The sequence below is a fragment of the Diaporthe amygdali genome, assembly GCF_026229845.1.
Source record: "Diaporthe amygdali strain CAA958 chromosome Unknown NODE_1_length_4327563_cov_65_473760, whole genome shotgun sequence".
In the NCBI taxonomy this organism is placed as follows: domain Eukaryota; kingdom Fungi; phylum Ascomycota; class Sordariomycetes; order Diaporthales; family Diaporthaceae; genus Diaporthe; species Diaporthe amygdali.
This window is the reverse complement of record NW_026517021.1, coordinates 2098425-2123590: the sequence shown is the minus strand read 5'-3', so window position 1 is coordinate 2123590 and position 25166 is coordinate 2098425. Positions and strand designations below refer to the sequence as shown.

Sequence of the window (25166 nt, the reverse complement as noted above, 5' to 3'; positions counted from 1 at the left end):
CTTCGGCGCAATCCAAAACACATGGACAGTGTGACGGGTGAGCTGCCTGATCAAGCATTGAAACCCGGAAACTAGTTGGAAGGCAGCCAATTGCCGAAAAATCCAGCGTGCTAGGGAGGTACTGATCGACAATTACTGTGTCACCGCCGAAAATAGACCAACGGATCTGTCGTCCCGTCGGTAGCGATACCTATACAACGGTAGTGATGCAGTTCAGAGCGCATCGCCCTTAACCATGCCTGTTGAGAGATTTGAAGATCATCAGATTCATGGGAGGGGACAATTTCTTGAGAGGAGGTCCAGATCCGTCAGCTCAACGGGCACGAACCCAGCGCAGATGACCGAGCATTGAAACAGAAGGGGCCGTTGCCGATCACCACAATCACCCAAGCATTATCCTTGCTTGAGACACTGATCGCCGGCGGCTCTCGACGGAATCGTGATTACTGCGCGCCTGGGTCAAGGCTTGCCGACACGGGCAATGATCCGCATGGGCAGAGTGGGCCAAGGTTCGGCGAAGACATCCACTTTGCAACGGACACGAGTCGTGACCGACTTCTTCTTGCTCACGGCAGATAGACATAAGGCACAACGACCTTTGCTGACTGTGTCCGGTGGTAGCTGCCGGTGACCGCCATGCACAATGTCGGCCCGCTGCTGAAGATCCTGGAGCATGTCAGCTACTGGTGAGATGCTTCACACGGACTGGTCTAGGTCGCGCTGGGTCAAGGAGCCATCCATAATTGCAGAAGTAGCGATGTTCGACGCTTTTTGAGGAACATCCGAAATCCAGCGCTGAACTAGCAGAGATGTTATAGCGGTTGGGGCCGCGTCGTCAGTGCGTCTGAGATCCAGGGACCAGCCGTCCCAATCTGGGCCCTTGCGGCCGCTGCAGGAGGCATCTATAGCCTTCCTACTATTCCCTTACACTTGCCTAGCCTCAGTCCCCTCATCTAGGCGACACGGCCGTTAGACCTACGAAGGAACTGTCCGAGGCTTTTGCTTGGCTTCCGTCGCCGAACTGGATGCGGCTTGCTAGATTCCACCAATTGAGGTGGTACACGAGCAGATACTATGCTCTGATACAATGGCAGTTGCAATTTTCAGACCTCGTGCCAATGTCCTGGCAATTCGATCCAGGAAAACCTCGCTAAATCTGTTATCATGTCATCCACACGTCCGGCATTGCGCTCTAGCCCCCTGCTCGACATCAGAAAATAAGCAGCAGCGTGTCGAGATACCCCTGTGTTTCTTATACCCCAGGTTTCATCTACACAATGCAGCAGCGCAGTCAGTCATCCCACAACCGCTCCGATGAAGGACGAACAAGCGCTGCGACGCAGACCGGGCTGTCCACCAATTTTCTGGCAAGTCTAACCTGCAGATTTAACCGAGGAGTAGCCAAGTCGAGATTTGGTTCGAAGATATCTGTCCGTCGTGCGGGACCTGCTCGCATCGAATCACTTACAACGCTCGGCAGTGCTCTCTCGAAACACTAAAATAGGTCGCCAGGCCTACGCGCCTCCTGTCGCAAGCCCATGGGCGTTTCGCGTGTCGGAAACAATGTTCTCAGACAGGTGTGAGCCAGGGCAACTAGGAAGTAGGTACAAGTAGAGAAAAAATGATGATTCCAGGTATCGGCCCAAAGCGGTCAAGTCAAGTTTGGTCCCTTTCTGGCATGCAGAATGCACTGGCGTAAAGATCTGGATTCCACGGGACACACTATCTTGAACTGTTTGGCATAGATGAGCCCTGGAAACGACAGGCATGCCAGTGGAAGATGACAGGCATAGTAGCAGCAAAGCCCCAAGAACATGCCTGACAAGCTTGTGCCCAAGCTTGTAACTTCAGACTGAAGTCTTCGATTCCTGTACGTCAATGACCTCTAGAATCCTGCCGCTTATGCACACCTGCAGCTTCTTCAGGGCATCACGGTTACCGCGATGGTATATATGTCTAGCCCATTTGAGGTACCCGCAGATAGCAAACGCCTTCTTTCCTTCGATCTGTAACAAGATCTCGTTACAGATAGGATGTCGGCAAAAGAGGCAACCTCAGCGGTCATGATGGCTTCATTGGAGTGTAGTCCTTTTGGCAAGCCCCTGAGTTGTTGTTATCTCGCTCCATGCCTCGAAACCTACCGCGTCACGACGTTTACAGGTTCCGAAAGCCTATGGCATGTGTCATGAAGAGGTTGAAACTCGAATCAACAAGGGCTGCCAAGCAAAATCCATCGACCGTTGAGCCGATGTTTCTCTTACCGCGGAGGTTTGGCCTGATGTTTCTAGCTTGGCTTGCCGCACGCTCGGGCCTGACCACCCAGTGCCTGTGCTGCCAGCCGCAGTGTTCGATATCCCCCAAGGAGAATCTCGCATGGGCATGGCTCGAAAGACCTCCCGGAGAATTTCAGCTTCTGCTCAGCCCAGCTGGGATATGGCTTTCATGACCGTTCAAGAGCATGTTCTCGGTTGACCGTTTTCCTTACTGGCTGACCAGCCCCTATCTCAACTTTCTCATTCTGTTCTGTTGTCTGTCACTCACTCTTTTCAAATGTGCCGCACGTGGCGCATTTGTCTGCTCGAACCCTATCACCTGGCGATACCACTGTGACGCGCCCGGGTCGGGCTCGCCAATGCTCCTAGCCCACGTGAAGCTCTGCGTGACAGCTCCTTGACAGGCCGGCCTAGCCGAGAGAAGCTTTTGCACCGGGGCAATGATGGGATGGCAGGTACACCGTACACAGAAATCGATGCTGCCTTGCCAGTCGTGCCTTTACCGCTACTCAACTGGACTGATGTTGCAGTCGTGCTCGCACGTCCTACAAGAACTTTGCTCGAGCTTAATAAGTTCCAATCCCAGCCGGGCCAGCGGGTAAGACGGAGACAACCAAACTCGTTGGCAGACCAGCCGCAACCTTATCGTGTATGCGACGTTGAAACGGATCACACGCGGACCTGTGCGCGCACACAAATAACCTTTGTGTTTATTACAGCACGCCACACATGGGTGCTGTCTTGCATGGCTGGGCTGGGCTCGTCTGCCTGCCTTGGTCCAAGGCCCGCTGGCATCTTCCCTGCCGGTGACCGGTATGCCATGCGTCCGCCGGCATGGAAATCCATTGCCGTGGGACGCGTCAAGGAAAGAAAGGGGATAGTCCCGTCACGCTTACTCCTTCAACCACTGGTCACCTTGCAGAAAGCCGATAACGAGTACTGTAAACGAGCCCTCGTGAGTCGTGCCCGCAGTTTCGATGGAGGCTTGCCACCCTGGGAATCCTGCTTCGTCCCACTTCCCTTGCGCCGAGCCTTGCCCCCATCAGCTGTTTCTGCTGACGACGACAGCGCCAGTGGTATTGGCGATGTTCCTTGCACAGAGGAGACTCAATGTGACCGGCTTTAAAAGTTCCCCTTCGAAAGGGCAATGCGCACCTGCCTAGTCTCTTTCGTAGACCGTGAAGATGTGTGTTCCTGCGGCTTGCCTGGCCCGTCGGAAGCCCTGCGACAGGGAGCCTGCGTCTTGGGCGTGCTGACAGGTGTCACTAGCTGACCTTGACTGGCAGCGTTGCCCTTGACAGCGTAACCTTGGGGTGTAGTTGGGCGGTGGCGGTATTTCCGAAAGCGATGAGATGCACCCCCGGAGATTGAGAAATGACGAGCTGCCATGCCATGCTATGCACGGCATCAACGTTGGGCACTCTCAATCTTATTATTGCTGCTATTGCTTTTTGTTGTGTGGCTGCTTCGAGTAGTGCCCGTCCGCAAACTTCAGCTACACGTGTGTTACCCGGTCGGGCTGGGGCGGGAATGGAACGTGCCGAAAAAAAGTTGGGGATTTTAGCAGGAGAAGCGAGGGGGGGCGTGTATGCAAATGTTGACCTGTCACTGCAGCTGTGATGGGTAGTCGACGACCATCGGCACGCTCGGATCCTGCCCCTGAAGGTGGCTTGGCGCGGAGGCAGGCAAGGCTGTGACTGTGCCTGCGCCTGGACTGCGCCGACGACAACAGACATCGCGAGGTCGTCCCCAAGTCCGAGATATCTGGACGGTGCCTCAGGAAGAGCAGCTCCCTTCAACCGAATTCACAATTGCCGTCCATGTCGGGTTTTCCGGGGACGACTCAGGTCCTGCAAGGATTACAGAGGAGAGTCCGATCATTTTCCTTAGCACCGCGGGCCAGCAAGTCCAGACTCTTTACCTGAGGCCGGCGGTCGCCGGGTCCCTGCAGAGTGGATTAGGGACGACAGCGAGCTAGAGGGCGACGAAAGGCGAAGACCACTACCAAATGGAGAAGAATGGGAAAATTCTGCAAAGGTCTGCTAAATAGTGTATTTATTCTTCTCCATGAGCCTGAATAGTTCTATCTCTCCAAAATTCAATTTGTCGAGTGAACAAGCCTTGCCGGTTTCTTGAAAGATCATCGTTGGGCCTATTTGAGTCAGTCAGTCAGTTTCCCGATTCAGTTAAAAAGGGGAGGAAAGCAACGCCTCAACAGGAGACGTTTACGGTACAAAAAGTGACAACGCTGCGAAATCCTCATTTGAAGGGCTTCGTTTAGAGAGCCAGGACTGGAGAAATCAGTCGTGATATACAGCAAGTCACTCTCTTGTACTAGAAGTGACAATCCACCGAACGGCCCATCAAAGCTACACAGCGTTATCACGATTTGTCTCAAGGCAGTCTCGCAGACTGAGACAACATCTCGCGTGGTGAAGTCACACAGATCACGTCCCACGAGATCCAAGGAGATACCCGGTGAAGCAGAGCTCTGCAGCAATTTGATCTATACGCCCAAGATCCAAGATGCCTAAACTCGACATGCACGACTTCCTGGCAGCGCTGCCCAAATGTGAGCATCACATGCACCTGGAGGGCTCGCTCAGCCCGGAGCTCCTCTTCACGCTCTCGGAGCGCAACAAGATCGCCCTGCCCCCGGCCAGCGAGGACCCAGCCTTCGCGTCGCCGGCGGCGCTGTACGAGCGCTACGCCAGGTTCTCGTCGCTGGACGACTTCCTGCACTACTACTACATCGGCTTCACGGTGCTGATCCACGAGTCCGACTTCGAGGACCTGGCGTACACCTACTTCGAGAAGGCGGCGGCCCAGGGCGTCCGCCACGCCGAGGTCTTCTTCGACCCGCAGGTGCACGTCAACAGGGGCATCGCCTACGAGACGGTCGTGGGCGGCTTCACCAAGGCGCGGAAGCGCGCCGAGGAGGCGCTCGGCATCACGAGCCTGCTGATCCCGTGCCTGCTGCGGCACCTGCCCGTGCCGGAGTCGGTGGCCTGCTTCGAGACTATGAGGGATGCAGGCCACTTCCGCGACGGCACGCTGGCGGGCATGGGGCTGTGCTCCACCGAGAAGGACAGCCCGCCTTCGATGTGGAAGGAGGCGTTTGCCCTGGCCAAGAAGGAGGGCGTCAGGCTTACCGCCCACGCGGGAGAGGAAGGGCCTGCGGCGTACATCACCGAGGCGCTGGACGAGCTGAGCGTGTCGAGGATCGACCACGGCGTGAACGCGAGGCACGACGAGGCTGTCATGCAGAGGCTGGCGAAGGAGAGGGTGATGCTGAGCGTGTGCCCGCTCTCGAACGTGGTGCTGAGGGGCGTCACCAAGGTCAGCGAGGTGCCCATCCGGACGTTCCTGGACAAGGGTGTGCCATTCAGCATTTCGAGTGACGACCCGGCGTACTTTGGAGGATATATCCTGGATAACTACTACGCTGTGCAGGAGGCTTTCAATCTCAGCGTGGACGAGTGGATTTCCATTGCGGTGAACGCGGTTGAAGGGAGCTGGTGTGGCCAGACGCGGAAGGCCGAAATCCTTTGGGAGATCGAGAAGCTTGCGGCCGAGGTCAAGGGCAAAGAACCGGCCTAGATTTTGCATATCTATTTATGAATACGTGAGACGAGAATCGCTGAAATACCAAGACCGTATGTCTGATCGAATCAAGAACACAAACAATCACCAAATATGCCTTCTAGACCTGAACACCTAACTATGCATGTTCAACATTAGGAAATAATTGGAATTTCTCGCCAAGATGGAAATGTTGACAAGGAAACGCAACGATTGTAGATGAGTTCTAACTCGCTTTGATGATCAAATCACGATACCCCGCTGGGACCATCCATTCTTTCCCTTCCAGGCCCATAGCACCAGGAGGCACGAGATCCAGACACTGATCGCCATCGCCCAGTAAGCGGTGGCATAACACTGCGTCCCATAGCAGAACAGGTCGCCAGTCCCTGCCTCTGGTGGGTTGGGGCTCTTCTCTGCGCCAGCTTGGTAGACGGCCGAGTAGATCAGGCCCCAAAGCGTGTTCCCCAGTGCTGGGAAGGTGGCCACGATACCCCAATTTGTGCCAAAATTCTCGACGCCCCAAATTATCGTTACGATGATCGGGGTAATGCTGAAGAGTGCTCCATATCCGGCTCCGACGAGGCTAGACACGAGCCAGAAGCGCTCGCCGTGGTTCTGGACCGCTCCCGAGGCCAGAAACACGAAGCCTATGGACATGAGAATGGCGAAAAAGAGTAGGAATGTGACGCGTGAAATAGAAAACTTCATTCGATGAAGTATTGTGCGAGGGGGCTGAGATGAAGGGATCTGCACGTATTGTGACACAGGAGTTGGGGCCATGAGATCCGTCAGGGCTCCGACTAGTAGACGCACTATTGTGCTTGTTGCACAAATGATCGAAACATGAGTTGCAGCTGATGTCGAAGACCCAATGTGGATGACAGTCGGCGGATAGAGAGTCTTGATGACTGTGCCCATGTTGTTGATGAAAGCCTCTCCAGGCCCGATCGTGAAGAAGAATCCGGCGGCAAGGAACCACATGGTGTGGTCGTTCAGGAAGCGTCGGGTCTCAGCATTCAGGACCCAGTTCTTCTTGAATTTTGCGTCATCCTCTAGGTCCTTGGCTGGATCCAGCAGGCGGGCATCCTCCTCGTCTTCCAATGGGTTATCTCTTTCGATCGCGCCATAACCACCAACGGATGTGCGTCCGGGCGTGAATAATGCGCTGCCATCAAGGAGACCACTCCTCTCAAGTTCTTCCACAGCCTCGTCAATAAGTTCTTGCTCATCGATGACTTTCATGGTGAACATCCCGATGGTTCCCACCACGAAGAGCAAGATTGCTAGAAAGATGAAGAAGAAGACAACGTTTACATCTCCTTTGCTGCCGTCAGGATTGCGCTCATACAACAAGCGGCTGCCAACTTGACTCTGCCACATGCCACTGAGACCAACAGCAGTGATAGGCATCGCTAGCGCTAGCCCACGATGCTTGCCCTTTCCGAAGTTCTTGGCACACGTGGTGACGGAACTAATGTAGAGAGCACAAGACCCCATGCCGATGCAGATGAAGGCAACGACCATCAGGGCGTAGGAAAGCTTCCCCGGCCTGGGTCCATCTCCTGTTTCGCCCTGTTTGTAGAGTACTGCCGCCAGGCCATAGCCAACCCCGAACAGAATGGCGGACACGCCGGCTAGCGGCGCAGGCCCAGCGCGGTCGCAGATATAACCAAAGAAAGGAACCAGAATATAGAGCGCGAAGCTGGCAACGATGGAGATACCGTTGACTTGATATTGGGTGTAGTGCAGGCGCTCCTGAAAGAGATGACCATACAGCGAGAAGGCTGTTATGGAGCCGGCGCAGAGCGCAGCCAGTATGGCACCAATGAAGGAGATGTTGCGTTTTGTGATTAGGGCAGCGCGATGCCTGCGTCTGAAGGAGGGGCTTGGTGAGTCGGAGCGGTAGGAAGAGGCAGGGCTGCTAAGGACAGAGGAGGCGTCGTCGTCGTCGCCATCGTCGTCGGTGGAGGATGCGGATGGTTGGAGAAGGGGAGTCGTGGCCTCGCTGGCCTTGCTGGATGAGGGAGGCGGCTGTTTGCTACCGCTCTTCGTGGCGCCAGCCATGGTGTGTGTTGATGGATTGCTGTGGAAGAGAAGAGGAGAGAGTCCAGGGGCTCGACATGTCGCCTTATTGTGTCATGGGCTCAACGGCCGGAGCTCGGAGTTGGGCCGATTAGATAAGGCTCTACGATACCGAGGCCCAGGTACGTGCTCAGGTCTACTGACTGCACTGTCTTATTGTCTCACTGGGCAAGGTCACCAGAGTCAACATCCAGAACATCCAATTCGACCAACTGAAGTACCCCAGTGTACTCACGACGTTGTCACTACACCTGACGTACGGCAAATATCACAAGCGGGATATTTTGTGCCTGCCGTCATCGATTGGTTTCGTTCAGGCTGCTGTTTCTGCTGTTTCTGATCAAGGTACACTTCAATGGGACAACCTCCAATCAAGTGACGTCCTGTGGGACACCCACGGCCATAATTTCTCACAGGATAACCAAAGTGCAATATCCTACCTACCTAGGCAGGTAGGTACGTGAGACGACTTGCTGTAGGGGAACTTGCGGGGATTTTTTTCTTGAAAAACCTCTGGGAGGATGATCTACTTTGGGTGACCTTTTCGAGCAAGAGCGTCCGAGCCCAACTTCTTGTTGCTGGGCGGTCTCCCAAGGGCTCCTTCTATTCCACATCTCTACCAAGGAGCGCCTACCTCGAGGTAGATCTTGTTGCTCTTCGCCCTGTGCTGCTCTGAATCGTGGACGTTCTCTCGAACCACACAGCAACGCGATCCAAGATGGCAGCTACCCTCATACGAGATTTCGACCTCGCCAACTCTGGCGCCAGGGAACAGATCATTCTTGGCATCGTTGACCGCGCTACCGAGAAAGAACTCGACATTCTCCAAGCTGCTCTTCGGCGCTCGAGACGAAGGGTCGACATCCTCTGCGGCGTCTTGAAGGGCTCCGGGGCCGAGATGCCACATGAGATTCAGCTCCAGATCATCCAATTGCTCGGCTTTACAGATATCTACTACTGCGCCAGTGTCTGCCGCAAATGGAGGCGTCTATTTCTGCATAGTGAACAGCTGACCGATGATCTACTGAAAGAGAGATTTCCGGCCCTTGATGACAAGACAACGCTGCCGGACAAGTCGAAGGCACTTTACCAAGCCATCAGGAAGCGACACTTGCGAGACACAGCGAGGTTCCGATCCAGGCAAGTAAAATACCCACTTCCCTCTTCCTAGGAATGCTTGTGTTAGTAATTCTTACGCGATTTAGATTTACTTGCGGATTGACAAAAAAGCCCAATGGTCTCTTCCCCGTGGATCGTGTAGAAGTCTTGCAGAAAGGTCGAATATTTCGGGACCTCACCTGCTCCGCATCTCTACATGGCTGGAAGCCGACTTCTACACAGTCACAGCCAGGAGCGCCTCACCTTACTGGAACAACATCCAATTTCACGAGAACATTGCCCATCCTTCCCCGCGAGACCTCAGACTGTGTTGTCAGCGAAGTCTTGTACTCTGACGGCCGCCTTGCTTGGCAAACAACGCCGGCTCCTGGCGAATGGGCACATCCCATAACCGTGCACGAATTTCGTGCACAAAGGCGGTGGGATCTCTCACTGCCTTCTATGCGGACCAAAGGAATCAATTTGAAACTTTTTGGACTTGGACGCGACCTTGTGGTTGCTAGAGTTGTTCGGGAACGAGTTTTGTACGTCCAAAACAAGTGAACAGCCTCGATTTTTGCTAACTATTGCATTAGGTACGCCTGGGACGTAAGGTCGCAAGCTGTTGACCGTGTCACTCTACAAAACGCGCCCTATAAATGTTTTACAAGATATCGTTCTGTTGTCATTGTGACTAAGAGCGGCGACTTACTGCTTTGGTCATTCGGCCACGGTTTAACCGATATTGATACGGCCATGCCGCAAAATGAAGGCTCATACGGCGGACCCGCAAAGCCCGACCAAATTCCTCGGGCGCCTCTATCGACTTTCGAAATACATGATTCCAAAGTCATGTTCCATCCCAGGGATGAAGATGTGTTCTATCTGGCAACATTTGAGGAAAGAAACATCAGCCCTGACGACTTTCTGTTGCTATGGGTGTACGAATTCAAGAGCACACGGTGCCATCGCATCTTCATCTGTCGTGTTCCACGTGTGGAGTTTTGCTGGGCAGCTTTGAGAGCTGATGCACATGGAACCTACCACCTGCTCAATCAGCAAGTAAAAACTGACAGTGGTGGCCAACTCAGCTGTATCACCTTCAATACTCTAAGCAACTCTTTCGGGCATCTATTGTTCCAAACACCATTCGATACTGATCTCGATGTCTCTTTTGTCTGGAATAATCACCTCATCTTCCGGCATTTCGCAACAGTGTTTTCGGATACGCGGCCCTGCCCCCTTGTGGCGGTAAGGCAATGTACAAATTGTCACCATTCCTCATCGCAAGGTGGACGTAGCTGCAGAACAGTAACGGAAGCAACTATTGAGAATGAAGCGCTCAGAGGCGCCACAGAAAATATGATCACGTCTGCGACATGCGCCGGAACTGTGCGTTCCCCGTTCTCGCCTGCCAAACCGCTCCAGGCTGCATTCGACACATTAGAACAAGGAACGCCGAAGAACGATATTGCTCGCATCCAGGACATCGCCCAGAGATATCCCTTGATATCAGATCTCGGTGCCGCCACCAATCTAAGCTACACACTGTCATTCTATGGCGGTCAGTGCAATTGGGAAGGACTTCACGTGAGGGATTGCCCGAGATCGTCTGACCCACCGCCCCTGGAACAACACTTGTACCCCATCAATTATTTCGATCACAACGCTTTGCAACAAAATGATAGCGGCAAGTCGATGGTCGTCTTCTGTGACGACGACTTTCTAGTTGTCGTCACTAATCCAGACTTGTATACTGTCTTCGCAGTGGATGAAGATGGCAAGATAGCGGAGGCAATGCGAGATGCTGCGATGCCAAGGGTGGAGGACGTGCCTGGTAGCTCAAAGACACCCGAGACACTGATATAAGACACTTGTCACGAAAATGGCATTAATTTCGTTGTCACTGCTTCGTTTCATTGTCATGGACAGAACTGGGAGACACCAGAAGGGCCGCAGTACACTCATACATGATTGAGACAGGCGACGCGGCCGCAATGCAAATGAGATTGGGCTCTGTAGTGGATTTGACTCTCTCAACGCTTCGCTAGTCTAGGCACTGCACTTCCTTGCTGCAAGCTCTGGCAAAATTTAGCTATACCGCACAGAGCATATCTACTACGACGCTGCTAGTCTGTGTAACTGTGACATGACCAAGGTGGCGCGGTAAGATGTTCTTTGCAATCGGACTGTAATACTCTTTCAAGGGAGCCGATAGACATGACAGTCGCGCAACCTAAGCTTCGACCTAAGTTCACAAATAAGAAGCAACCTGCGCTGATCCAAGGCACTGGAAGATATCATTGAGCGTGTCAAATATGCGCGGTTCGAGCACCGTATTAAGTGAAGAACAATATAAGATTCCATATGTGAATAGGCAACAATGGGCGGAGGAGAAACACTTGTAGGGGCAGAACATGGAGGACGCCTCAAAAAGACAGAGGAGCGGACCTGAAAAAAGCCCACAAACGGGTCTGTCTCTCACAAATTCTCGCTCAAGAAGGTTCGAAAGAATTGGAGTATGTATGTTAAGCTCCTGGTGGCTGGCCAGCTTCGGTTTGGTAGATCTGAAGAACGAGTCTCGCCTTCGGCATACGTTGGCTCATGACACCTCGTCCAACATCCAATAACCCCCTAATTCCTCAAAAGTTTTTTCGAACCCCGGAAGAATTTCATCGAGACTCCTGGGTTCAACGTCGAACATATCCGTGCACATGGCAGCATGAAATTCAGGACCATGATCTGGCTTATACGCGGCTCCGTCAAACTTGATCGCCACATCCACACTCACGGTCGGATCCTTGTCTGACAATGCGCGCTTGTAGTTGCGAAAGTAGCCCCCGATCTCCCGGTTCCACTTCATCACCTCTAGGTCAACGGTCTTGACCAGGCCCCCGTGCATGAACATGATCCGGTCGTCGTCAGGATGGTACTGCGCGAAGGAGTGCCCGCAATAGAAGCCGTCATTCACCGTGCCGACACTTGTTAGCCACCTCTTCGGCTGTCCGTACTGCGTCTTCAGGGCGTGCCAGGCAAATCTGAACATGTCCTTGTCGCCGAGGAGGAATTCGTTGTAGTAAGCACCTTGCTCGTTGTTGAGCCAGGAGGCCAGTTGGAGGTGGTACCAGAACCGTGTCTTGTCGACTAGGAGCTGTCCGCTCTCTTGCTCGTACTCGTCCAGGCGACACTGCGATATACATATTAGCCCATCTTGAGTCTAACAAAAAGTGTGAAGAGTGAATGCTTGTCCCCTTTCCTCAGTCACCGGCTTCGGATTTTCTCTTGAACCATCTGGAAGACAGCTGCCTTTGACATAGTATAAAAGGAAGTTTAGACCATGGCTCACAGGGGTGTTGAATATTGCCCAAGCTGGATTCTGAGGCCTCGTTCGGGCTATATCGGGCCAGAAGACAGTCCCAAATTCTCGATATGTCTTGGTTTCGTACAGCAGAGTTGGGTCAATGACGGGTACGTTGTCGGAGTCGATGAGTATGGGTTCGGCAAAACGGGAATTGACAAGCGCGGCCGTTTTGAGTTGGTAATTGATGTATGCGCCGTCCTTTTTGATGTGGAGAATGTTATGTGTCCCTGACAGGTCGTTGAAGCTTATCGTAGGGTAAATATTCAGCAGCCTTTTTCTATCCTGCTCAGACATCTCGTCATCCCAGTAGTGCAACTCGATAGCAATACTGGACCTCAACCTGACCAGGGAACGCAAAATGACTTCGACCCTTTTGAGCGTGTCTTGGTTACCAGCCACAACGACGAGGCCACGGCCAGCGAATTTCTTTCGGACCTCGGAGTACGGGATCATGCCGCTGTCGATGAAGGATTGCCATTCGCGCCGGCGAAATTCAATTTCAGCTTTTGGAGTGTCTTGACTAATCCATGTCTTGCCGGGACTGTCCTCATGCCATTGGAAGTTCACCTTCTCGCCGTGTTTCAGAGGGCAGGTCCGCTTAGCTTCTTGTACCGTATATCCTGGCAACTGGAGCACAGCTTTGAAGTGCGGCAGGAACGCATCTGCTGATTGTAGTTGGTGGGCATCTTGCACAATCTGGTGCTGAGGTTCTAGTTGTGTTTCTGTTGTCGGCTGCGTGAGTTCCACCTTTCCCAAGCTGTAAGGTTGATCTTCGCCCGTATAGACGCGCGAGATTAGAAAGAACGTGACGAAAACCGCGACAACGACCCAGATGAGCTTGAAGCTTTTTGGCGCAGGCATCTTGGGCAAGCATGAGACTATCAAGTCTTATATGCAAGCACCAGCCCAACCCGCTGCATGATCTCCTAGAGCTGGTTCCTCAGTTCACGTATCGGCGTTCTCGTCGCGCTGTCACGATGATATTGTGAGAGGGGCACAAGGATTTTGAGGAACGGTTCGGAGCGTGGCTACGGCACCTGTCACGCGCATGCTAGATATGGGGGAGCACAACCTGGCCTCGGCAGAGTGACTGGGGTACATAGGCGCCTAGTGCCGTGCCGTCCGCGGGCCTACCTGTGCAATGAAGCCCCGGACGGTTGCAGCACTTAGATAGTTGAATTGAGTTCATAAGGCCGCGTCGTCGAATGAGATTCCGATGCCAAGAGGCACAACTTCGGTCGAGGTATTCCAAGCCACTCGTCACATCATAAGGACCTAGTCTATAGTTCTTGCACCATGTTTCATATCCACATAAGCCACACCAGCTTGCATCTTCACATGCTACACTAGAGCCGAGCGATAACATCCTAGTGAAACTTGGATAGGACGAACCATCGTCATCTGTCAAAAGCTATAAGCTTGAAGCTACTCCTTCGCATGTAATTACCGCTCCAGACGACAGCGATCATTTTGCAAGTGACATACTTTCTTGGCACTCCTACACCTGTATTGACAATCGCAATCACTTTTGTAGATTGGCCTTCTATGGGTCGAATATAGTAGTTTGAGAATCCCGAGTGGTTTTTGCAACTTTCTTATCTTGAGCTCAAATATCAAAACCGAGATAGCTCATCTGGATATGATCCTATTGTGATTTGCAGAGGTTCCATTAGCACAAGCCATCTACTGTTGATAAGTAAACGCAGGCTCAACGCGGGAGTTTTAAAAGTGTGCCGGGTGTAATGCATGTGCCTGGTTACGAGCGTGCGCACCGTAGTCCTGGAATAGCCCATGTACATGGTTGTCATTGCAAGCCTAAACATATGATGAGTTGTGTAATTGTCGGTTCCAATGCTATCTATGGCTTGATGACAAGGACGAGGCACCTATGCAAGAGGTCGAGAGGATACCAACTCACCATGCCACCTCACAAAATCTAGAATCCTGAAATTGCTTGGACAAGTCCCACAACAACATTCCCTTGCGGGACGAAAGGCCGGTGCTCAAGCACACTGCCTCCTCGGCACATACCACTTGCCTCTTGATGCAGCATAGCATCTACAGGAATCTAGCCTCCGTATCAAGACCAGTGTCCCGTCGCAAGGAGAGCCAATGCCAGGAAGATGCACAGATCCTCCCATCATCGTACATTCAACACCATCATCCACCACCAACTACATTGACCCCTCCGTCCATTTGAATTGGAAACGACCGTGTGCTTAAAGTGGCTCCGGCTTCACGACTGGCTCTGCATTTGACGATTCGGCCTCTAGCTGCCGAGCAATGAGGTCGTCCGCCGCCTGCTCCGAGCCCACAGCTCCATCTTCGTGGTCGACATCAGACGCAGACACCGGAACGCAGAGCTCTGCAAAACGAGAGTCTGCCTCCTCTAGGATGAGCCGCATCTCACCGCGCAGCTTGCGCTCGGCCCAGGGAACCGCGGCGAGGAACTCGGCGTCTTCACCAACGAGGGTGGCAAGGTAGTCTCGCTCAAGCATGTTGAATAGCTTGCCCAAATGAGCCATCATTATTTGTTCGATAGCCGTGCACATCGCATCCACCTCTCTCTTGACAGCATCGCACGCCTGCCGGAACATGGTGTTGCGGGCGATGTCCACGTGTGCCTCCATGATAGACTTCATGCGAGCATAGGTGCCTGGGCCTATTATCAAGACATGAGTAAGCGAGATAAAGGCATTAAAGGATTTCCATGGTGAAGATGAGAAGACTTACCTCGTTCTCTCATGCAAGCATCGTAAGCGGGCTGCATGGCGCTTTGAACCACTGGAATGAACCCTCGATTTGCATCTCGTTGCTTCTCTGTAATCTCCGACCGAATAGAAGCAGGAACTGTATCCAGCATCGCCATATGAAATCTGATCTGCTGGTTCAGTGTGTGCAACCCAGCAGGTTTTGCAGCAGCACTCTTTACGCCGGCAAGACTGTCATCGTGGAACGCCTGGAAGATCTGTTTGCATGATTTGATGAAATCCTCCACCGCAGTTGGAATCCGTCGTTGGAAGGCCCTCTCCCAACTACCAGCCAAGCGCCTGCTGATAGGCTCGAACAGCTCTGCATTGAAGTCTCTCGGACCGTTGCACCCCGAGAAATCGCCATCATGACGGCAGGTGGCTTTGTATGTTGCCCATAACAAGCCACCAAGAGATTTCGCCGCACCCCATCCACTGGCAGGGAATTAATTAGTATGTGGTAGAAAGCCTATCAAGAACTGCTCAAGATAGGAACACGAAAGAGGAGAAGGTAGTAGGTGTGTTAAAGCCACGACGGGGTGATGAGATTTGCTCACCTTGCAGTTGCAACAGCACTGTCAGAAGCGGCTGGAATAAGTTGATCAAAAGTGTTGTAAAGCCGCTCTCTTAGGGTATGTCTAAGAGAAGATTGGAAGTCTTTCGCAGCCTTATGAAGGTCCTGGAATAGGATGTTATTATACGAGACAACCAAGACGTAAAAGTTCAATACCGACCTTCTGAAGGTCCACCAAGCGGGTACGCAAGAATAACTCATCAATCTCCTGGCACTTGTTGCTTACAGATAACCGGGTGCCATCATAAGCCCAGAGCTTCATGGAGTTCAAGAGTTGGTTCAACTCGTTTAGAAAAGCACGAGAAGTGTTCAGCCGAACACCCTCGGTCAGTTTCTTTGCGTGTTCCTGCAGCTGAGGGATCTCTGTGTCGTCCTGGGAAAGGAAACCGTCGATTTGGACAGCGTCGTTCTGGAGTCTTCCGGCTAGCTTTTGATACGCACGAGCTGAAACGCAAAAGACGGGCAGGCTTCGTACGATCTCATCGTAGTTTCGAGTATCTTCGTCTGGATCAAAAGCGGCGTCGTCTTCCTCAATGGTAGATTCTTGGTCGAGCCTGTGCATTTGGATCCCAGTCAGTAGTGATGGAGTATTTCGAGGGACAAAGGTGGTACTTACTCTTTGATACCCATCGCAAAGTCTTTCTTGATGGCTTCTCTCGAATACTCATTTCTACCCTTTATACAGAGCATTTTGGCCTCAGAGTGCAAAGTTTTCTTGTTGGTTCTCGCCTGAACTGCGTCCTTTTTCAACTTCGAAATCTTCTCCTGAAGACTTCTCTTGAATTTGCGCAGCTCCTTCTTCTGGGCCTTCATATTCGCTAGCTGCTCTTCGATCTCTTCCACAGTCAATGGTATTTTCTGATCGAAAGTTTGGTCACTCTCTTTGGTGTTAGCATCATCAGAATCTTCAAGATAATCAGAGTCAGACATGGAATCGACAGTGTCTTGTCTCTTGTGTCGTCGGCCCAGATCAGTCTTGCGCTTTCGCTTCTTGCTATCCTCGGAAGGTAGATAAACAGTCTCGCCCTCGGCAAGCTTGACCAGAAGGTCGTCCCAGCTGTCAAACTTCTGTTCAAGGTCATCAAGCTGGTACTCAAGGTCGTTCTTTTCGCTCTCCACGTGCTGAATTTGCGCTTCCAGGGTCTTATGAGTCTGATTTAGAGTTTCAATCTGTCTCCAGTACTCTGTGACCTCACCCTTGATATCCAAGCTAGAGCTAACCTCTGATTCCAGGATATCATCTGTTTTCGTACAGATGAAGGTAACAGCGGAGTATGTTCCATCGTATTTCAACTGCCTCTTGAAGCTTTCGCCGAGGAGATTCTTTGCAGTTTTATCGTCGACGGCACGTTGGATTGCAGCTGTAATCCAAAGACCAGTACACGTCTTCATGTAACTGTCGGCAACAGCTGCCCTTGCGGCATTGCTGTCCTGAATTCCAGGTAGGTCGACGATGACAGCGCCGGTCGAAAGGGCTGGGGCCTTGCAAAAGATTTTCACTACTTTGATGAGAGCTAATATCTGTCAGTTGGGCGAAACTTCTTTCAGAATGTGTAGGAATGAAGTAAGTACACGAGAGGGCAAGGGAGAAAGTGGGGGCCTGAAATGGGAGAGCTGCCTGGGAATGAGAATTAGCAAATTGGAAAGTTGGTACTCACGCCAGTATTCCATCTGGCGATCCTTTTTCTCCTTGCTGTCAACATAGTGCTGAAGTCCCTCGAAGAGATCGTCCGAAGTAGTAGAATTCAGTCGTTTGACAGTTCCCAGGACTGAACGGACCAAGAGCTCCTGGGATAATGCAGATGGATCACTGTTGGCGATGTCTTCCTTGGATTTGCGTGGATAGACAGCCTTGATCTTGCTGTATGCTAGGCCGGCTTCGGAGTCTGGGTTGTTGCATTCTCGAGAAACAATACCGTTGCCATCGATGAGGTCTCCCAGGAGAGCCCTGAGCTCTTGCGACCAGTCCTCTGCGCTGATAAATTCGATTTCAGCTCGGTAAAGCTTCTCTGGGTCGGTCGAGTAGTTGTAGGAAATCTCAGTGGCTGATGCAGTGCACGCTCGCATTCCGTTGGTGGGAATCAGTCTGTGAAACTGTTAACAAGTAGGTCTCGAGAGGCAAGAGTCCGAGGATGTGTTGCTGAGATGAGGGTAGGGGACCAAACAGGGCACAAGAAATATCGCATACCTCTCTTCGTCTAGGAGCGCATTTATGACACTGCTCTTCCCTGCACCAGTGTTACCACTGTCATAGTGGAATCAGCCCGATTCATTCAATGCAAGAACGTAAATCGATGCCACTTCACTCACACTACACCAACGACGGTGCGAGCAGGCTCGGCCTGTCCCTGCAGTTGCTGAATAGGTTGACGCCATTGGGCAGCCTGAGTATTGGCCGCATCCTGAGCTTTTTCTAAAGGGGACTTCAGGTCTTCGAGAAGACCGAGGCCGACCTGGACACCATCCTCAAGGTCAGGAAGGGACGCACTGGAGACAAGCTGCTCGATGTAGTTAGTGCCATCAGTGGAGGGTTTCTCAGACTTGTGCCTGGCAGGGCTGGTGCTTGTGGTATCGGAAGTAAAAACTGAATTTATGTCAGTATCGCCCTGCCCAGTGTCAGGGTCGGGCTTGATGAGGCGACGCGCCTCGTACTTGACTGGCACGTCAGCCATGGTGCTTAGTAGGGGCAACGGATGACCAGGGATGAAGGAAAACAGCCCGATGCTTCCAATACTGCAGTAAATTCGAGCTGCTTCGGTAACGAATGATGGATTGTGAGCATGAGGTGCCTTGCAAAATGCTAGATGAGTGGTGGTGGTGGTTGAGGGGAGGAGGGTGGATGTGGGTTGTGGTCGATGAAGTCAATGAGAGAGCTTGGGATACGCGTTTCGAGGTTGGCAGGCACGTCTGCTATGTTAAGGATATGCGCAAGCTCAGCGCAAGTAAGCGTGATGGGGTGTTTGTGTTATGTTTTGCTTGCAGAGATTCTTAAAGAGTGTCAGATTCGAGCGGCTTTGGGCGTATGTTTGCGGAGTGAGCTGACTGGACTGGCTGGATATCTTCCTTTTGCAGGTGTTACGAACATCCAAAGGATAGGGAGTTTGGGTTGGAAGTTTAAGGCCAGCAGACGGAAGACAAATGGCAAGACAATCAACTTTGTCGGCAGGCAGGCAGTAGTAGTGCGAGGGAAACTCCTTCACATTCAACTTCATTTGACCGCAGGAGCTCTAAAGCCACAGACCATCCCTGAAGCAAAAAATGATAGCACACGCCAGCCTGCCCGACGATCCATCATTACGAGTATGTCGGCTTGGTTTCACTTGTTTGTACCGCCCATTGAGAGCAGAAGGCTCGGATCCGACCGCTGAAGAAATACACTAAGATGCCCATTGCACCCAGCACGCCAGTGAGGAGACCATAGATCAGGTATGCCCCATCATATCCCCGCGCCTCGACGAAAGGTGTGACGCCATACGACGTCCCAAAGGAAAGTATGCCTCGCATAGCACAGATCACTACTAGCGCCGGGCCTGACCTCGTTGGATACGAGTCAAGAGAGTACACGATACCGCACTGGTTCGCACCCACAAAGGCAAAGTAGTAGGCGTTGACAGCGAATACGATGGCGAACCAGTGCAGCCGGTCCGGGTGTGCAGCCGCCTGCCCGTAGAGGATCGCAGAGAGCACGCCCACGATGATTGGGAACACGAGAGGGACGAGACGGTATTCAGGCCGATGGATCCCACCATTGCGTTTGGAGAGGTAGCGGACAAGATGATCAGAGCCTGCGCCCAGCAGCGGCAGCGCAACGAAAGACACCACGATTTGGCCCGCCATCGCGAAAGAGATGTATTTCGAAGCCCATGAGTAGGGAGGAGCCGCGAGGATGGAGCCATACGTTGTCCCAAGAGAAATATTGACTCCGATCGTCAGGCCATTGAGAAGCTAGTCGGTCAGCTGGGGCTCCAATATTGGCAGTTTGAAGTCATCGAAGCACTTACAAATGCCCAGAGGATATCCGGGAATAGCATGACGGTGAACATCCGCCGCCAAGTCCTGAGGCCTTCCTCCCAGTCTGGCTTGTTCACAAAGAGGCGCATGTCTGACGCCAGCGTCCGTGGCCTGTAGTTGACGGTATCCAGCTCCCGTGGATCCGTCGTTGAGATGCGCCGCACAAGGTAGCTTGCTGCAGCAGGACTTGCGTCGTCACTATCTGCCTGACTGCCTGTCTGGCCCGTAAAATTGCTCACGGTCGTGCCTTTCCCCTGATACGCTGCGATCGGCCGATCGTACTTGGTCTCCGGAACGAAGAAGATGCTGCCGATAAATACAACCCCAGCGAGTCCGGTGCCCAGGCCATACCAGCCGCTGACGCCGATGGATGCGGCAATATAAGATGTGAGTAGCGTCAACACGCTAGTGAGGATGTTGCTGATGGCTGTGAAGTACATCTGAGTGCGACCCCGTTCGTGGAGGAAGAAGGTCTCTTGCACCATTAAAGGGCACAATGCTTCAGATTGGCCAGCTGCCAGACCCATTATACAACGAGCCGCGAGATGCCATGTGTAGGAGCGTTGGCCTGCGCAGAGACCACCGGAGAGGACCAAAATAAGCGTGGAAATCAAGAAGACTGGACGGCGGCCGACGGCTAGGGCGAGAGGCATTCCGATTAGGTTTCCAATCCCCATGAAGAGAGTCGGAAAGGTCATGAGCCCTGATGATTGACACAGACGTTAGAACTTTCAGACATAGGCTCTCCAGATGGACACTCACAGGTTATTTCAGCCTCTGTACGTCCTTCCGCCACGTATATTGGAATGAAAATACCTAGAACTCCTCCCTATTGTCACTCATCAGCACCTTGGATTTTACACAGTAGGGCCGGAGCACTGCGGAGTCGGACTTACGAGACCGCTGACCATGGTCAGGCCAACTGTTGCGTATATAGCCACGAACGTCAAGAGGAGCTGTGTGCCCCCACGTTAGTAACCAACCCAAGCGAAATGGGCCCAGGAGCGGACCAACCCATTTTCGGAGTGCAGGCAGATTGAGAGGGTCTGGCGATCGCAGTGTAAGCAATTCGTGCTCTGATAGAGAAACCGGTACTAAGATCACAAGCCGGATTGTCCTACCTCGAGGATCTGGGCTGGGTGTCGGAATTAGGTAGACCGTATCTCCCGGGCCAGCCAGACCGACATCACCGTGGAAGTCTTTGGCCTGGTCGGCCAATACCGAGGCTTTGGTGATGTCAATATCGTACCGCGACTCGACATGCTTGTGTGCAATATGTCAGCAAAGTTCAAACCAGGAGTACCTTCTCAAATATAGAGTAGGGCTTCAGTAGAATTCAACACGTTGAAGAAGATCTTCACAGTGTTGAGATCACAGGGAAGCTGCGAGGAAAGCAAACGATAGAAAACAACAAGGGTGATGGGAATTTCATACGAGTATAGTTGATTTGTCTTCACCCATCATGACACGTCCACGAGGACTGGCCCTTCAGTAAATGTTCAGAAATATGATATAGACACGGCTGTGAGCTGCTGACAGCTTCACGGGCATGATCAAGACGCCGATACGACGTGGACTTCGTTGCTCTTATGCATTTATGTCGACTCGGTTCGTCCACATCTCTATCTCGGAAGGGGCCCAGGGGCCCTTCATTGCAACCACCGGCCGAGCACCTAGTCCTTCGATGTTGCAGCGATGAACCGGAAAGGTGTCGTCGGCTAGAAGTTGGGGCCGGCCTGACCCCTGAGGGACGAGCAATTACCAAGCCTCATCAGGGTCTGCTAGTCTTGCCCGGAACGGCTCCCATGTCTATAGCCCCCCGGTTTCAGCTGCCGCGTGTCCTTCATTCGATCAATTCATGGGGCTAAGTCCCGCCAGTCTGGGGGGCTAACTTGGCAACTGTGGGGTGGAATCTGGGGTTGGGTGGTGGGTTTTGCGGGGGAGATCCGGGGCAGAAACCGAACCGAAGCCACTCAGTGCCCAGTTCGGAGACGACCTGACTTATACGAACTAAAGGCAACGAACCGAAGGAAAACGAAAGCGACACCACATCTTCCAAGTCATAAGGATGGGGGACAAGGTGCTGCCGAAGCACTTTCCAGTTGAAGACCGAAGCCAATTTTGGCTCTACAGAGCTCCTCGGGTCCAGAATAATAATACTGATCAGCTTGGCGAACCCTGCCCGAATGCCAGTTCACTGCTGGCGAAGGTGAAGATGAGGTGAAGAACAAGATTACCGTGACACTTGTAGCTTATTCAAATGAGGTCCAAATAAAAACATTCCTGTCGGAGCTATTCTACAAGTAAATAGTGATGCAAGGTCTTCAAGCCTTGATGTACGGAATTCCAGTGAGCTTGAAGGCTCTCTCACTCAGCACAGGCTCGTGAAGTGGCCTTTCCCTCTGCACACCGTCAGGCTTCCCATTTCGCATCGCCTTATTCGTTCCCAAGACTTGAGCATTTGGCCAGTGCGTCGTCCCGACCTTCCTGTCCCAAGCATCCTTCTTCCTGATCAGGTCGTCCTGACTTGCGTCTGCCACGGGCATGTAGCAGGTATAAATAGCGAGCCTGTCCTGATTTCCTGAAGCTGGGACGTTGTAGTGTGGAGCACGGGAGTCCCCTTCGCATAACTCTCGTTAGTATTGATTGAATCTCGAGAACGTAAAGGTTGGTCGGTCAGGATGCAAGTCACTTACAAAGAAGCAAGTCGCCAGGTCCGGCCTCCACCTTGACCCATTCGCAGCCACGGTCCTTCAGCCACTGCATCCCCTCGTCCTTGAATCCATACCATTCGTTCGTCCATTGCGGGATGCGCTCCTCGTTACCACGGAAACGGTCATGATATTCCTCGCTAAGCAAATGAGCACCCTTGCAAACAATCAGGCCTCCGTCATTGGGCCCATTTGGCAGCAGGTTGACCAGTCCTTGGAGACATCTGAACCCAGGAATCTCCGGGTCCTGATCTTGGTGAGGCCAGGGCTTGTTTGCTGGCAGGTTCTCGCGATTGTGAAAACCATAGTTGATTGTGTCAAAAGAGACGAGCAAGTCTTGGGTTCCATAAACCTTCTCGAATGTGCTGACCACTCCCTCCTCACTCCTGATATCCCAAACAAAGCCCTCGTGGCAAGCGCCATACGGGAGAAGCATTCCTTTCTCGTTAATGACGGGTAGTTTGTCCGGGTGCACGGTGGATGGATCGTTGCGGTCATATCCTAGCCCGAACGACTCAATTAGGGAGTACATCTTGTCGGCGTACTCCAAGGCTCGCGACTCCGGCACGGCACCTTTGACAACTGCATAGCCATCCCGCACGAGGTCATCGCGCCAGTCACCGAAGACAGGATCGGTGCCGTCAACCTTCATGCGGTACCCACTTTGCTGCACGCTGCCGGTCTTGAGAGCATCGCTACCAGTGGGCTGGTCCCGAGTAGTGGACTCAGTAACAGTTGTGGAGTTGATGACCATTGTGTCTGGTAACAATTGAGGTGGTTGAACAGTGTTTCGGAATTCTGTATCCTCACAAGATGCCAAAGAGGTTGAATGTTCTTGCTTGCATTAATTACGCTGAACACGGCATGGGGTAGTAAGCCACAATTTTAATGACATCTTGGATGGCAAAATAACTTATCAGCCCGAGGTCTACTTTTCGTACTCCCAGCAGTGAAACTGCACTGCATCATCGCACCATGGTCGTGCGGGCTTGCTTGAAGTGGTTCGGCTCGGTTCGGTTCGGAGCGCTTGAGGATCCTCGGAGCGTTCAGGGGTAAGATTCGGTAACCCGGTCGAGCGTCTAGGCCGCCATTTCCTCGGCGGAATTTGGCCCGGCGTGGACGGGGAGAAACCATGTGCGTAGTCTGGAAAAAGAATAGATCAGTGCAAAAGATGTCGCTAATGTCCAAGGACCCAAGCCTGCGAAGAAATTGTTGATCACATGCATGTCTCGTGATACTTGCTCAGCCTATCCCAAGACCGTCGATCATAATTGCACACTGCCATGGCTTCCACAAAATCCGACGATGATTTTCGTATCATTATTGTTGGTGGCGGCATAGCAGGACTTGCTACTGTGAGTGAGATTGAGTGACAATTCCCACAATTCAAAGCTCTAAAGTATGCGACAGGCTATTGCACTACGTGCTCCCAGGCGCCAGATCACAGTTTTGGAACGCTCTCGCATGCTTCGAGAGACAGGTGCATTGATCTCGCTCCAGCCGAACGCGTCAAAAATTGTAACGAAATGGGGACTTGATCCGATTCTACAACGGGTAGCAGAACCCCAAGCGGACAGGGCTTTTCGCATGTTCAATACGGAAGGCACGCTGGTCCGGGAGATCCCTTTGAGCAGAAGCATGTTTGGCGCTGATCGGATGATGTACCACCGGCAAGATCTGCACGCAGCGTTAAGAGAGGCGGCGACGACGACAAAAGATGGTATGGAGGGCAAGCCAGAGGCCGTGATTAGAACCGCGGCAGAAGTCGTGGATTGTGATCCGGCCGAGGGATCAGTGTCTCTGAAAGATGGTGAAGTGCTCAGGGCCGACCTCATTATTGGAGCCGATGGAATCAAGTCTGTAATCAGGGACGTCGTTGTTGGTGAGAACAGGACGGCTCAGCCTACTGGGCTCTCGGCGTATCGAATGCTCATACCAGCCGCTAAACTCCCTTCTGGACAGATACCGGAGGGAATCCTACGAATGCAAGATCCAGCTGCAACAACAATGATCGTTGGGAAAGATAAGCGAGTCATCATGGGGCCCGGGAGAGCTGGGAACCTGCTCGGTATCGTGGCCTTGGTCCCAGATGCAACCGCTGAAGACCCGTCAGACGATTCGTGGACGCGACCAGGCTCCAAGCAAGAGCTTTTGGCTGCGTTCGCTGATTTTCCGCCATGGCTTCGTGCCATATTCGGCCAAGCAGGGGATGATGAGATCGGTCTATGGCAGCTCCGCGACGTTGACCCTTTGCCGCGGTGGACCAAAGGCCGGGTGGTAGTCATCGGTGATGCAGCACACGCGATGCTTCCCACTCAGGGCCAGGGTGCTAGCCAGGCAATCGAAGACGCAGAGGCCCTCCAAGCCTTCTTCTCTATTCTCGAAGAGGGACCACTGTCCAAGGATCAGGTTGAAGAGACTTTGGGAAAGGTGTTCAAGGCGAGGTATGACAGGGCAAGTTTGATTCAGGCTTATAGTAGGGAGCAGGCCAAGCCGGGAACGGCGGGAAAAGCAGTAACGCTGGATCCGGGAGAGTTTATGAGGTTCAACTGCGAATACAAAGGAGCGATTGATTGGTTGAAGAAACAGTCGGCGGCAACTCAAGGGGCATCAGATTCAAAGGAGCCGAATTTGGTGGGCGAAATGGACAAGCTTCATCTTGTTGACCCATGTTAGGTAGTACAGTCTGTTGTAAGGAGTTGAGACCGTAGATTTCGCAGA

The 25166-nt window shown here is 52.6% G+C and overlaps 6 protein-coding genes across 6 annotated transcripts; 3 read left to right on the top strand and 3 right to left on the bottom strand.

Moving 5' to 3' along the window:
• Positions 1–4799: 4799 nt before the first annotated feature.
• Positions 4800–5873, top strand: J7T55_006225 (adenosine deaminase; the record flags this gene model as incomplete). Its single annotated transcript, XM_053141963.1, has 1 exon — positions 4800–5873. The coding sequence occupies one exon, from the start codon at positions 4800–4802 to the stop codon at positions 5871–5873; it is 1074 nt and encodes a 357-aa protein (XP_053000991.1).
• A 225-nt stretch (positions 5874–6098) lies between these two features.
• J7T55_006224 (mfs monocarboxylic acid transporter) lies at positions 6099–7922 on the bottom strand (the record flags this gene model as incomplete). Its single annotated transcript, XM_053141952.1, has 1 exon — positions 6099–7922. The coding sequence occupies one exon, from the start codon at positions 7920–7922 to the stop codon at positions 6099–6101; it is 1824 nt and encodes a 607-aa protein (XP_053000990.1).
• Positions 7923–8658: 736 nt separating this feature from the next.
• On the top strand, positions 8659–10907 carry J7T55_006223 (uncharacterized protein; the record flags this gene model as incomplete). Its single annotated transcript, XM_053141941.1, has 4 exons — positions 8659–9084; positions 9171–9583; positions 9635–10289; positions 10371–10907. The coding sequence occupies 4 exons, from the start codon at positions 8659–8661 to the stop codon at positions 10905–10907; spliced, it is 2031 nt and encodes a 676-aa protein (XP_053000989.1).
• Positions 10908–11640: 733 nt separating this feature from the next.
• Positions 11641–13260, bottom strand: J7T55_006222 (glycosyltransferase family 71; the record flags this gene model as incomplete). The annotated part of the gene is made up of 2 exons (XM_053141930.1): positions 11641–12225; positions 12385–13260. The coding sequence occupies 2 exons, from the start codon at positions 13258–13260 to the stop codon at positions 11641–11643; spliced, it is 1461 nt and encodes a 486-aa protein (XP_053000988.1).
• Positions 13261–14618: 1358 nt separating this feature from the next.
• J7T55_006221 (major facilitator superfamily transporter) lies at positions 14619–23199 on the bottom strand (the record flags this gene model as incomplete). The annotated part of the gene is made up of 19 exons (XM_053141918.1): positions 14619–15061; positions 15133–15584; positions 15707–15828; positions 15950–16277; positions 16340–17222; positions 17382–17809; positions 17912–17968; positions 18034–18379; positions 18607–18630; positions 19044–19668; positions 19725–20437; positions 20497–20563; positions 20631–20690; positions 20749–20780; positions 20856–20997; positions 21436–21452; positions 21760–21912; positions 22106–22354; positions 22431–23199. The coding sequence occupies 19 exons, from the start codon at positions 23197–23199 to the stop codon at positions 14619–14621; spliced, it is 5910 nt and encodes a 1969-aa protein (XP_053000987.1).
• A 529-nt stretch (positions 23200–23728) lies between these two features.
• On the top strand, positions 23729–25121 carry J7T55_006220 (uncharacterized protein; the record flags this gene model as incomplete). Its single annotated transcript, XM_053141907.1, has 2 exons — positions 23729–23800; positions 23856–25121. The coding sequence occupies 2 exons, from the start codon at positions 23729–23731 to the stop codon at positions 25119–25121; spliced, it is 1338 nt and encodes a 445-aa protein (XP_053000986.1).
• Between the last annotated feature and the right edge of the window lie 45 nt (positions 25122–25166).